This window comes from Trachypithecus francoisi, unplaced genomic scaffold (assembly GCF_009764315.1).
Source record: "Trachypithecus francoisi isolate TF-2019V2 unplaced genomic scaffold, Tfra_2.0 Lachesis_group12, whole genome shotgun sequence".
Lineage (NCBI taxonomy): Eukaryota > Metazoa > Chordata > Mammalia > Primates > Cercopithecidae > Trachypithecus > Trachypithecus francoisi.
The window spans coordinates 98,529,496-98,542,954 of NW_022681457.1; the positions used below are offsets into that span (position 1 = coordinate 98,529,496).

At 52.6% G+C, this 13,459-nt stretch overlaps 1 protein-coding gene across 1 annotated transcript; it reads left to right on the forward strand.

The window, feature by feature from the left end:
- The first annotated feature begins 396 nt into the window (after window positions 1-396).
- Window positions 397-13,283, forward strand: ZNF683 (zinc finger protein 683). The gene is given in 7 exon segments (XM_033227647.1): window positions 397-480; window positions 5,893-6,020; window positions 6,681-6,885; window positions 9,405-10,099; window positions 11,775-11,903; window positions 12,910-13,216; window positions 13,219-13,283. Coding segments are annotated over 7 exon segments (1,584 nt in total). The 5' UTR covers window positions 397-410; the 3' UTR covers window positions 13,269-13,283.
- The last annotated feature ends 176 nt before the right edge of the window (window positions 13,284-13,459 follow it).

Genomic DNA, 13,459 nt, shown 5'->3' on the forward strand with positions numbered 1-13,459 from the left:
CTTTCAGGATTGGAGATTTGATAATCTCCAAGGCCATTTCCTTTTTTATTTTTTTTCTAACGGAGAGGTTGTGCAAAGTGTTCTGAGAGTTGGGAGCAGGGTGTGATGCCAGGAGAGGGCAGAGCTGGCAGATGGAAGTCAAAGGTGTGTGGGGATGTGCCTTGGAGGGGAGGAAACTTCACTTGGTGCCCCCTCACTTCCCTGTGATACCCAGCAAGACAGCAGGGGAGGCAGGCTTGTGGCCTGGGGTTCTTGGAGGGCTCTCTTGGGGAGTGGAGTTTTGGTGAACTAAGCCCCCATTAAGCTGAAGGATACTGAGGGGTCGGGGGAAGGACTGGGAACAGCATGTCAGAAGAGAGAGCAAGAGAGGAAGAAATGAGGGGGTATCTGTCGTAGTGAGGGAAGCTGACATGGCCAAGAGATGGCAGAGTCTGAGGTTTGCCACTAAAGAGCTCTTGACTACTTGCTGTATGACTCTAGGTGAGTTGCTAATAATAAAATCCACCACACAGGTTTATTGTGAAGACTAAATGAGATAAAGTTTATGAAGCCCCTAGCACAGTGCCAGACACAGCAAGAAAGCTGTCTGTAAAGGTGGCTATTAACTCTGTTCCTTGGACAATTCCAACTGGAACCCTGTTACTTCATCTTCCATTCTGAGCATGTATAATGCAGTATTATCAGTTGTAAGCTACAAAAACCATTTCAGGAGGATTTAAGCAGAAGGAATTTGTTGAAAAGATGTTAGAAAAGCTCACAGAAGGTCTGAGAAGTCTGGAGAGTGAGGCTTGGAGAACAGGATGGATCAAGGGAGGCTGGAAGTAGACAGGACCATGGCCAAATATCAAACCCCAGGATCAGCCCTGCACAGACTCTGCAGCCTCCCCTGAACCCCCTTCTTTCCTCCACTGCCCTGGAAGCCGGATGTGGTACCACAGCCTTTGTTGTAGAGAGGAGGCTACACAGACCTGCCACCTCAGGGCCAGTGGCTTTTTTTTTTTTTTTTTTTGAGATGTAGTCTCACTCTGTCGCCCAGCCTGGAGTATAGCAGAGCCATCTCAGCTCACTGCAACCTCCCGGGTTCAAGCAATTCTCCTGCCTCAGTCTCCCAACTAGTTGAAAATACAGGCACATTCCACCACACTTAGTTAATTTTTGTAGAGATAGGGTTTCACCATGTTGGCCAGGCTGGTCTTGAACTCCTGACCTCAAGTGATCTGCCCGTCTCAGCCTCCCAAAGTCCTAGGATTACAGGCGTGAGCCACTGCACTCAGCCAGGGGCACTGGCTTCTGACCTGCTATCTGGGTGGGGACAATCTGATTGACCTAGTCCTAGTATGCCTGCATGAAGTGCTGGGGAGGGAGGTTGAAACTAAGTATTTGGCCATTTTGGCTTTTGTAATGGGAGGTACCTTTTGCCTCCCTCAAAACTCACATAGGGGAAAAGTTTCAGATGCTGGGCATCCAAAAAAGCCTGACAAATGTCTACATGGAAAACCAAAATGAGTAGACAGAGGTCCCTGTCCTTGAGATGCTCACAAACATATTGGGATCAGTTATGTGGAGGACTCTCCACAGTAGAGGGTGAGTCACAGCCCAAGGGGCTGAGCTGGCTGAGAAACCCCAGGAACATGCCCCAGCCCATGGTGCACAGCCTGAGATGTCCCTGTGTGTTCTGGGACACCAGGGTGGCGTGGCTGGGATGCAGATTGATGGCTGGCTGGGGCTTTTGCACCCTGGGCCAGACTCACGCACACCAGAATTTGTGTGAGGCCGCAGGGATGATGCCTCTTCTCATGCTCACAAGAATAGTGACATTGCTCAGGCTAAAAAGCCACCTTCTGGCCTATGAGGCCTCCCTTTTTGTATCTATACATGTCTTTTCCTTATTTATCTATGTTTTTTTGAGACAGGGTCTCGCTCTGTCACCCAGGCCAGAGTGCAGTGGCATCATTTCGGCTCACTGCAGCCTCGACCTCCCCGGCTCAAGTGATCCTCCCACCTCAGCCTCCTGAGTAGCTGGGACTACAGGCCCGTGCCATCATGCCTGGCTCATTTTTGTATTTTTTGTAGAGATGGTGTTTCACCATATTGCTCATGCTGGTCTTGAACTCCTGGGCTCAAGCAGTTGGCCCACCTTGGCCTCCCAAAGTGCTGGCATTACAGATGTGAGCCACAGCACCTGGCCTAGTCATGCCTTACACCCATTTTGCTATGTCTATTTTTTTTTTAAGAGATAGGATCGCCGGGCGCGGTGGCTCAAGCCTGTAATCCCAGCACTTTGGGAGGCCGAGACGGGCGGATCACGAGGTCAGGAGATCGAGACCATCCTGGCTAACACGGTGAAACCCCGCCTCTACTAAAAATACAAAAACTAGCCGGGCGAGGTGGCGGCGCCTGTAGTCCCAGCTACTCGGGAGGCTGAGGCAGGAGAATGGCGTAAACCTGGGAGATGGAGCTTGCAGTGAGCTGAGATCCGGCCACTGCACTCCAGTCCAGGCGACAGAGCGAGACTCCGCCTCAAAAAAAAAAAAAAAAAAAAAAAGAGATAGGATCTTTCTTTGTCACCCAGGCTAGAGTGCAGTGGCAGTATCCTAGCTCACTGCAGCCTTATATTCCTGGGCTCAAGTGATCCTCCTGCCTCAGCCTCCTGAGTAGCTGGGACTACAGGCCCGTGCCATCATGCCTGGCTCATTTTTGTATTTTTTGTAGAGATGGTGTTTCACCATATTGCTCATGCTGATCTTGAACTCCTGGGCTCAAGCAGTTGGCCCACCTTGGCCTCCCAAAGTGCTGGCATTACAGATGTGAGCCACAGCACCTGGCCTAGTCATGCCTTACACCCATTTTGCTATGTCTATTTTTTTTTTTTAAGAGATAGGATCTTTCTTTGTCACCCAGGCTAGAGTGCAGTAGCAGTATCCTAGCTCACTGCAGCCTTATATTCCTGGGCTCAAGTGATCCTCCTGCCTCAGCCTCCTGAGTAGCTGGACCACAGGTGCAAGTCACCATGCCCGGCTAAGTTTTGTATTTTTTGTAGAGATGAAGTCTTGCTTTGTTGTCCAGGCTGGTCTCAAACTCCTGGGCTCAAGAGATGGGTCTGCCTTGGTCTCCTGAAGTGCTGGGATTACAGGTGTGAGCCACCGCACCTGGCCATGTCCTTGAATTAGCTTTTGCCTCTTGGGGCCTCTAGATTAGAGGATAAAACTTTCCAGGGTCAGGAGATCTGAGATGGGACTTGGAGGGGGAAAACGTGTTTGTTATATCTGTGAGATCAGCTGCCTGCTCTGTTCTCTGTCTCATTCCATATCCTTCTATGTTGCCTGTTCTTGTCTCTGCCTGTTCCTGTCCCTATCACTGTCACCATCACTGTCTCCCTGTCATCAATGCCTGTCTTCATCTCAGCTTGGCTCCCCTCCGCAAAAGGCCTCCCTGTCCAGCCTTTGAGCCCTACTCTGTCCTCCTGCCCAGCCATCTGGGTTCTTTGAGAACAGAAATAACAGCCCGCCCCACTCACACACACATCCTGAAATTCCAGTAGCCCCAGTTCACTGCAATGCACACCAGTAGGTTGTCCTCCAGAGCTGCCACAGGTAGGCAAAGTTGAGTGGATAGTGCCCCCTTGTCAGGCCTTGCAGGGCCCCCAGGCCTGCCTGCACCCACTTCCTATCTGTGGCAACTTCAAATGTAACACCTTCCTGCCATCTCTCACTCCCCCCGGGGCCTCAGCCACAGGCAGCTGTGGCCTGGCTGCCCACCTCCTTCCTTCCCAGCCAGGAGCACTGCTGCAGCGCCGAGTGGAGAGCCCCACAGCCAGCGGCCTTTCGGGTGGCAATGGTATTTGCTTTGAGACCTGAAGCAGCGTTGGGAGGAGAGAGGAAAGAGGGAAAGGAGAAGGGGTTTTGGAGGGCTGAGACACTGGATGAGGGTTTTAGGGTCTGAGAGGCATTTGGGATTCAAAGGGTGGTCCCTGAGGGGACGGGGAAGGGGTCTTGGGACATTTGCTGGGCTGAAGTGATCCCTGTGCTGTGTGGCTTCAGGTGGAAGATGGCAGAGAAGCCTGGTGCTGGGTGAGCAGACAGCTGGGCACTCGCGTCTCTCTGTCAGGTCAGTCAGGGGCATCCAGGGGCTTGGTCCACTCATTCAGGCTTTATTCCTGGTGAGAGCGCTGAGCTGGGCAGCCTGGGTGACAGGACACTGAGGTGTCTTCAGTTGTCCAGAAGAGCTGTCTGGGTGAGCTAGGATGCAGGGTTCCCCTTGGTGGGGGGCCTCTGGTTGGTAGAGTCAGGGATCCCTCTCAGCACAGAAGGGGGTGGCTTCTCTGTAGTCCTGAAGAATCTGGAATGTTTCCTCAGATCTCTGCACTTTCTTGGAAGTAACCTCCATGAGGGCCTTCCTCTCCTCTCAAGACAGCTCTGCTCTTCACTTCCGAATGGCTAATCTCCATTGATTGACTGATTGATTGAGACAGGGTCTTGCTCTGTCATCACCCAGACTAGAGTGTAGTGGTGTAATCTCAGCTCACTACAGCCACAACCTTCCAGGCTCAAGCAATCTTCCCACCTCAGCCTCCCGAGTAGCTGGGACCATAGGCACAGGCTACTACACCCAGCTAATTTATTTATTTATTTATTTATTTTTGAGAGCGAGTCTCACTCTATTGCCCAGGCTGGAGTGCGGTGATGTGATCTCGGCTCACTGCAACCTCCACCTCTTGGGTTCAAGCGATTCTCCTGCCTCAGCCTCCCTAGTCTACAGGCATGAGCCACCACGCCCAGCTAATTTTTTTTTTTTTTTGAGACAAAGTCTTGTTCTGTTGCCCAGGCTGAATGCAGTGGTATGATCTCAGCTCACTGCAACCTCCGCCTCCTGAGTTCAAGCGATTCTCCTGCCTCAGCTTCCTGAGTAGCTGGGATTGCAGGCGCCCACCACCACACCTAGCTAATTTTTGTATTTTTAGTAGAGACGGGGTTTCACCATGTTGGTCAGGCTGGTCTTGAACTCCTGACCTCAGGTGATCCGCCCGCCTCAGCCTCCCAAAGTGCAGGGATTATAGGCATGAGCCATTGTGCCTGGCCTAATTTTTGTATTTTTAGTAGAGACGGGGTTTCACCATGTTAGCCAGGCTGCTCTCAAACTCCTGACCTCAGATGATCCACCTGCCTGGGCCTCCCTTTTTTTTTCTCTGTTGCCCAGGCTGGAACGGTGGGCCTTCCTCTTTTTTGGAGGGGGGGAAGGAGTCTCACTCTGTTGCCAGGCTGGAGTGCAGTGGCACGATCTTGGCTCACTGCAACTTCTGCCTCCTGGGTTCAAGTGATTCTCATGCCTCGGCTTCCTGAGTAGCTGGGATTACAGGTGTGCACCACCATGCCCAGTTAATTTTTGTATTTTTAGTAGAGACAGGGTTTCACCATGTTGCCCAGGCTGGTCTTGAACTCCCTACCTCAGGTGATCCAACTGCCTTGGACTCCCAAAGTGCTGGGATTACAGGTGTGAGCCACCGTGCCTGCCGTATTTTTTATTTTGTAGAGATGAGGGTCTTATTATTATGTTGCCCAGGCTGGTCTGGAACTGCTGGCCTCAAAAGATCCTCCCATCTCAGCCTCCCAAAGTGCTGGGATTACAGGCTTGAGCCACTGCACCTGGCCAATCTCTATTTAATCTTCCCACACCTACCAGGAGAGCATCATTGGCTTCTAAATGTCAACAGTGAGAGCATCCTTACACATCAACTAGACCAACCTTCCCATTTCGCAGATAGGGAAACTGAGTCCAGGAAGGGACGTGAATCGCTTGTGGTCACGCAGCATGTTAATGGGACAGCCAGTTCTAGAACTCAGACTCCTATTTGCAGGACCTCCACAGCTTACCTGTAACTCACCTGTTTCCCAGCAGGTAATGGGGATATGAAGGAAGAACCAGCCACACAATTGGGTTGTTGCCACAGGCCCATGGCCCTGGGAGGTACAGGGGGTTCCCTGTCTCCCAGCCTGGACTTCCAGCTCTTCCGAGATGACCAGGTAAGGTAGAATCCCAGCCTTACCTTTGTGGGTAGTCTGCTTATAGTAGGAGGTGACGTTAGGAGGAAAAGGGGGAATGTCTGAAGGGACCTGAACCTCCTCCCCAGTCCTGAGCACCCCCTAGTCCAGGCACGTCATAGGGATGTTCCTTTGAGGAGCCACAGACCCTCTCCCCATGCCTCAGGGACTCAGACTCTCCTGTGGGGAATAAGAAGGGGAAGCCTCATGCAGCAGGCTTGGCTGCTATGACCATGGCCTTGGGCCTTAGTGAGCGGGGGCTCAGGGCCATCTTGCGGAGTTTGTAGTCTGTGATGGGGATTTTCTTTGGGCTCACTGTGGTGCCATTCAAATTACAGTGATGGTCTGAGATACCCTGGGGACCAGGGTGGTCAGAGGTACATGGGGTTGGGCAGGGAGGGAGAACAGGGCTAGAGGGGGCCCTGGGGACAGGAGGAGGGCAATCTTGCAATGGGTGGGAAAATTCTGGGGGAAAGAGATCTTTGGATGAGGGAAGAGATGTCATTTGAGTGACAGATATGGATTGTGGTGGCTGTTTTAGCTTATTCTCCCCTTCAGAAACCAAAATCGGGGTAGGGGCCATCTAAGGGACCCATGGAGTCCCAGTCACCAGCCCCCAAACCCCTTGCTCCTGCCCCCCAGGTCTTCTCAGCCTGCAGACCACTTCCAGACACAGTGGATGCTCATGGTCCATCCTGTGCCAGCTGGCTGTGTCCCTTGCCCCTGGCACCAGGCAGGTCTGCGCTGCTGGCCTGCCTACAGGACCTGGACCTGAACCTGTGCACCCCACGGCCGGCACCCCTGGGCACAGCCCTGCAGGGCCTCCAAGAGGACACCTTGAGCATGAGTAAGCCCATGAGTAAGCCCATGAGTAAGGCACAGGGCTGCACCTGTGCCTGGCAGAGGCTGGAGGCTGGGGGGCACTGCTAGGTTTGGGGATGGGTGGTGGAGACAACGCAGTGTCACTGATGAAGACAGAGCCTTGGACATACTGTAATTCCACATTTTGGCCTTGGAATTCTGGCCTGAGGGTGCAGGGGGCTTTCCAGTGGTGATATCTGAGCCAGAGAAGCTGGGCACTGGCTTCTCAGACGTGTGTGTGGGAGCTGGTGTAGGTATAACCCAGGTCATGGGGGTTGGGGATGGTACTTTGTCTGCTTAGAGAGGTGTTTGTTTGTTTGTTTGTGAGACGGAGTCTCATTCTGTGGCCCAGGCTGGAGTGCAATGGCATGATATCCGGTCACTGTAACCTCTGCCTCCCGGGTTCAAGCGATTCTCCTGCCTCAGCTTCTCAGAGTAGCTGGGATTACAGGCATGTGCCACCACCCCCGGCTAATTTTTGTATTTTTAGTGAAGACAGGGTTTTGCCATGTTAGCCAGGCTGGTCTCAAACTCCTGACCTCAGGTGATCCACCTGCCTCAGCCACCCAAAGTGCTGAAATTACAAATGTGAGCCACCTCGCCCAGCCCTAGAGGGGTCTTATAAAAGCACTGGGGTCTTATAAAAGCACTGATGCGCGAGAATTGCTTGAACCCGGGAGGCAGAGGTTGCAGTGAGCCAAGACCACGCCATTGCACTCCAGCTTGGGTGGCAGAATGAGACTCCATCTCAAAAAAAAAAAAACAGCACTGGGCTGGGAGTCAGGGAATTGGGGTTGGAGTCCCAGTTCTGCCCTTTCTATTTCTATGGACTTGGACACAACACCGAGGACTGGTTTCTTTTTTTTTTTTTTTTTTTGAGACGGAGTCTCGCTCTGTCGCCCAGGCTGGAGTGCAGTGGCCGGATCTCAGCTCACTGCAAGCTCCGCCTCCTGGGTTTACGCCATTCTCCTGCTTCAGCCTCCCGAGTAGCTGGGACTACAGGCGCCCGCCACCTCGCCCGGCTAGTTTTTTGTATTTTTTTAGTAGAGACGGGGTTTCACCATGTTAGCCAGGATGGTCTCGATCTCCTGACCTCGTGATCCTCCTGCCTCAGCCTCCCAAAGTGCTGGGATTACAGGTTTGAGCCACCGCACCTGGCCATGGGACTGGTTTCTTCATCCACAAAAGTGGGATCTCATCTCTACCCGGGTTCTAGGTTTGTTGTAACATACCATTTCCTTATGTGACAATGACCTCCTGGAGGGCAAGGGCTCTCTTGCTGTGTTCTTTATTTCTAGGACCCTAGCACAGAGCACAGAGTGAAACAGCTCAGTGAGATTGAGTAAATAAGGATCCAACCACAAGACAACTTGCTTTTTTTTTTTTTTTTTAGATAGGCTGGAGTGTAGTGACACAATCATGGCTCACTGCAGCCTCCAACTCCTGCCCTCAAGCAATCCTCTCTCCTCAGCCTCCTGAGTAGTTGGGACTACTACAGACACATGCCACAAACACCTGGCTAATTTTCTTTGTTTTCTTTTCTTTTTTTTTCAAGACAGAGTTTCGCTCTTGTTGCCCAGGCTGGAGTGCAATAGCGTGATCTTGGCTCACCACAACCTCTGCCTCCCAGGTTCAAGCAATTCTCCTGTCTCAGCCTCCCAAGTAGCTGGGACTACAGGCATGCGCCACCATGCCCAGCTAATTTTGTATTTTTAGTAGAGGCGGGGTTTCTCCATGTTGGTCAGGCTGGTCTCAAACTCCCAACCTCAGGTGATCTGCCTGCCTTGGCCTCCCAAAGTCCTGGGATTACAGGCGTGAGCCACCGCACCCGGCCTTAATTTTCTTATTGTTTTGTAGAGATGGGATTTTGCTTTGTTGCCCAGGCTGGTCTCAAATTCCTGGGCTTAAGCAATCCTCCTGCCTGGGCCTCCCAAAGCACTGGGATTACAGGCATGAGCCACTGCGCCTGCTGACAGTTTACTTTTTAACAGGTTTTTCATTTTAGTACTCTTTATCTAGAATAGCACTGTTTGTTAGAACTGCCTGCAATAATGGGAATATTCTATACCTGTGCTGTCCAATACCATACCTGCTGAGCACTGTAAATATGACTGGTGCAACTGAGAACTTCATTTTTTATTATAATCCTTTTAATTAATGTAACTCTAGTAACATGTCCAGTGGCTGCCATTTTGGACACAGCAGATCTAGCCTCACCCTTATGTGATATTATCTGTACCCATGGCACCTGGATTTATGTCTCCACTTCAGAGCTCTCCTTTAAACTCCAACCCAATTTATCCATCTGCCCACTTGACTTCTCAACCTGGGTGTCTAATAGGGACCTTGAACCGTTTTCTCCCCCTGAAATTGTTCAGCACTACAAAAATGCTAGCAGGCTCGCAGGCTGGAGGTCTTTCTCAGCCCCAAGCAGGGCAGGTTTGATGGAGGACAGAACCTCACCCCAGACTGTGGGGACCTGACCGCCTTTCTTTTCCTGCTTAGAGCAAGAGCCCCCAGGGCTGCATGCCATCTCCACCGATGATAAGAAATTCACAGTCAAGTACCCACGGAACAGCGGCAAGCTGAGAAAACAGCCAGAAAGAGCTGGCGATGGGGCCCCCTGCCCAGCCTTCTCTCCTCATAACAGCTCTTCCCCCCCACCACTGCAGAACAGAAAGAGCCCCAGCCCCTTGGCTTTCTGCCCCTGCCCCCCTGCCAACTCCATCTCCAAGGAGTTCCCATTCCTCCTCCATACCTTCTACCCTGGATACCCACTTCTCCTGCCTCCACCCCACCTATTCACCTATGGGGCCCTACCTTCTGACCAATGTCCCCACCTCCTCCTGCTGCCTCAAGACAACTCCTACCCCACAATGGCTATGCCTAGCCTGCTGATGATGGTCAATGAGCCTGGGCACCCCAGCACTCGGGGGGAGACCCTGCTTCCCTACCCAGGGGCCTTCCAAGCCTCTGGCCAAGCCCTGCCTTCCCAGGCCCGAAATCCAGGTGCTGGAGCTGCCCCAACCGACTCCCCAGGCCTGGAGCATGGTGGCATGGCATCTCCAGCAAAGCGAGTCCCACTGAATTCCCGGACAGGCACCGCAGCCTTGCCTTACCCACTGAAAAAGGAGAATGGCAAAATCCTGTACGAGTGCAATGCATGTGGCAAGAGCTTTGGGCAGCTCTCCAATCTCAAGGTACCTGCCTCCTGGGCTCTGCTGCTCCCTTCACCATCTTTCAGGGCCCCCCATGCACCCCAGTCTGCTTCTAGAAGCAAGGACCTCAAAGCTAGAAGGCACTCCTGGGCAACCTCTAGGGCCAAGTGACCTTGGATGGTTCATTTGGGTAGAAATATAGGATAAGACGGCCACCAAAGTCCTTGCCACCCTAGAGGACTGCCTATGAGATCGTCTCATTTAGGTTAAAATGGGGAGACTGAGGCTTTTAATGGGCAGCGTTTGCCTAAGATTACCCTGATTTAATGGTAGTGTTAGGTTCAGTGTCTCAACATTTGCTCTGGGCAAAGAAAGCCCTTTCCTGGACAACCATCCTTTCTGGACTCCCAGTTAAGCTTCTTAGTTATTTTTCTGGGCAGTCAGATGAGGGAATGGGTAGATTTTGGTGAGTCTAGACCACAGTCCTATGACCAACCTTTTTCAAGTGGGATCCCACAAATCAGCGCGACCGCCGATGCGATTGGCCTCACCATCCGCACCGTCCAGCAGGGGGCGCCCAGGGGCGCATCTCAGTGCGTTAGCAAAGGCCGGAAGCTGTGCGCTCGCTGGCTAGCTCTGAAGTTGAGGGCACGTTGTGGCTATGGGGAAAAAAGCCTTACTGGATCCTGCAGGGCAGGAGTTCTTACACTTTCATGAGCCTCAGACCACCTGGAGAGCTAGTAAACATGCAGATTCCTAGAGTTTTTGCGACCCTCCCACCTCAGCCTCCACAGTAGCTCCAGCCCCAGAGTTATCTTTTTTTTTTTCATGTGGGGTCTCATTCTGTCGCCCATGCTGGTCTCAAACTCCTGGGCTTAAGGGATTCTCCCACCTCATCCTCCCCAGCAGCTGGGACCACAGGAACACACCACCACACCTGGTTAATTTTTAAATTTTTTGTACAGACGGGGTCCCAATATGTTGCTCAGGTATTGAACTACTGGGCTCCATTGATCCTCCCTCCTCGGTCTCCCAAAATGCTGGGATTGCAGCCATGAGGGTGTGTGCCCAGCCCTCCCAGAGTTTTTGATTCAGCAGGTCTGGGGCCTGGCCTGAGAACCTGCATTTCTAACATGCTCCTAAGTGTGATACCAGTGCTGCCGGTCTGTGAACCACATTTTTTTTTTTTTTTTTGAGACAGAGTTTTGCTCTTGTTGCCCAGGCTGGTGTGCAATGGCGTAATCTCAGCTCACCGCAACCTCCACCTCCCAGGTTCAAGTGATTCTCCTGCCTCAGCCTCCCAAGTAGCTGGGATTATAGGCATGTACCACCACACTCAGCTAATTTTGTATTTTTAGTAGAGATGGGGTTTCTCCATGTTGGTCAGGCTGGTCTCCAACTCCCGACCTCGGGTGATCTGCCCACCTCAGCCTCCCAAAGTGCTGGGATTACAGGTGTGAGCCACCATGCCCGGCCAATGTGCACCACATTTTGAATAGCAGTGCTCCACAACATACCTGGGGTACCTCTTACCTAGCCTTCTGACCACTACCATCTCCCCTGCAGGGCAGCAGAAAGAGTGGAGGTATCCTGGGGATGATGGGCCCTGAGGGAGATGACAGGGCGGGAGAGGGAAGTGGGCAGAGATTCGGAGAGGACCTCAGGCCCTGCTGGGGGTGCTGGGCAGTTGGCAGCATTTCTCTCGCATCTGACTCAGGTCCACCTGCGTGTGCACAGTGGAGAGCGTCCATTCCAGTGTGCCTTGTGCCAGAAGAGCTTCACCCAGCTCGCCCACCTGCAGAAGCACCACCTGGTGCACACTGGGGAGCGGCCCCACAAGTGCTCGGTGAGATCCTCCTCCGCCTACTCTGTACTCCTATAGGCTGGCGAGACGTTTTAGGCCCTTGGAAGGATGGCACCTGCAGCCTCCATTCGCCAGTCCTCCTGAGCAAGTGGAGATGGGAAGGGGGAGTGAAAATTGAAAATGACCCCTCTCAGCCTGGAATGGGTAATACTGAAGGTCACTCCAAAGGCCTGGGGGAGGGAGAGAACAATGAAGTTGGAGGTCATGGAGAGTAGATGGATCCCCATTATCTACCTCCCTGAGTTGTTGGAGGAGTTAATGCTGTAGTGTACCCGTAGTATCAAAGTAGAAAAACTATCAGCTTGATGTCAGCTCCCTCCTTCTGTGAGCCCAGCCACATCCCTCAGGAAGTCAGAAGGGCAGGGGTTCTTTCCCATTTTGCAGGGCCAGAAATGAAAGCAGTGCCATGATTATGAGTCCGGGCTGCAAAATCAGGCCACCTGTGTTCAAATCCTAGCTCTGTCTCCAGCTTGTCGTGTGACCTTTGGCTAGTGGCTTCACTCCTCCGAGCCTCTGCTTTCTTACTATAATATAGGAGTTGTACTAGTACTTAGTCGTGCTTCCCTAGGGTCCTGGGGGAGACTAGGTGAAGCCAACTGCAGGCATGTGGCAGCCCCCTGTACATGTTCATTACATCCACTGAAGCTGCAGCTCCACACTTAAGAGTTCTAGGTGATGATCTTATTCAGTCCACCATATCCATGAAGCTAGTTATTAATAACCAATGTTGCCAATGAGGAGTGGAAGGCTCAGAGAGGAGAAGTCACTTTTACAAGGTCACACATGGAGTAAAAGAAGGACACTAACCCAAGTCGGCCTGGTTCTAATGTATTAGATACTGTGGGACCCAGGGAGAAATCACTGGAAGAGCTTCCAGGCCTGGAGGGAAAGAGAGGTGGGTCATGGGTATTTCCAAGATGAGGAGAGGGAGTAGAAGGCCTGAGCCAGCCCAGAGGACAAAGCTGATGCCAGGGCCTGTTCCTGTCAGGTGTGCCACAAGCGCTTCAGCAGCTCCAGTAACCTCAAGACCCACCTGCGCCTTCACTCAGGGACCCGGCCCTTCCAGTGCAGCGTCTGCCGGAGTCGCTTCACCCAGCACATCCACCTGAAGCTGCACCATCGACTGCATGCCCCACAGCCCTGTGGCCTGGTGCACACCCAGCTGCCCCTGGCCTCTCTGGCCTGCCTTGCCCAATGGCACCAGGGGGCACTAGATCTTATGGCGGTGGCATCAGAGAAACACGTGGGCTGTGACATAGATGAGGTCAAAGTGTCCTCAGCATCCCAGGGGAAAGCAAAAGCAGTGCTGGGACTCCACTGGGGAGGGGGCAGGGCCAGAACAATTAAAAATGTTTCTTCTCTCACGCATTGAGGCTTCCTGAGCTTCAACTGTTAGCTGGGGGGTGAGGGCAGTGGGGGAAAGCCACTGTGTATTTGCCAGACCTCACACTTTGCCTGGGAGCAGGTCAGGGGACTCAGCCAGGAAAAGCCTGTGCTGCCTGTGTGTGCCCTGGGTGCCTGCAGCCATCTGCTTTAGC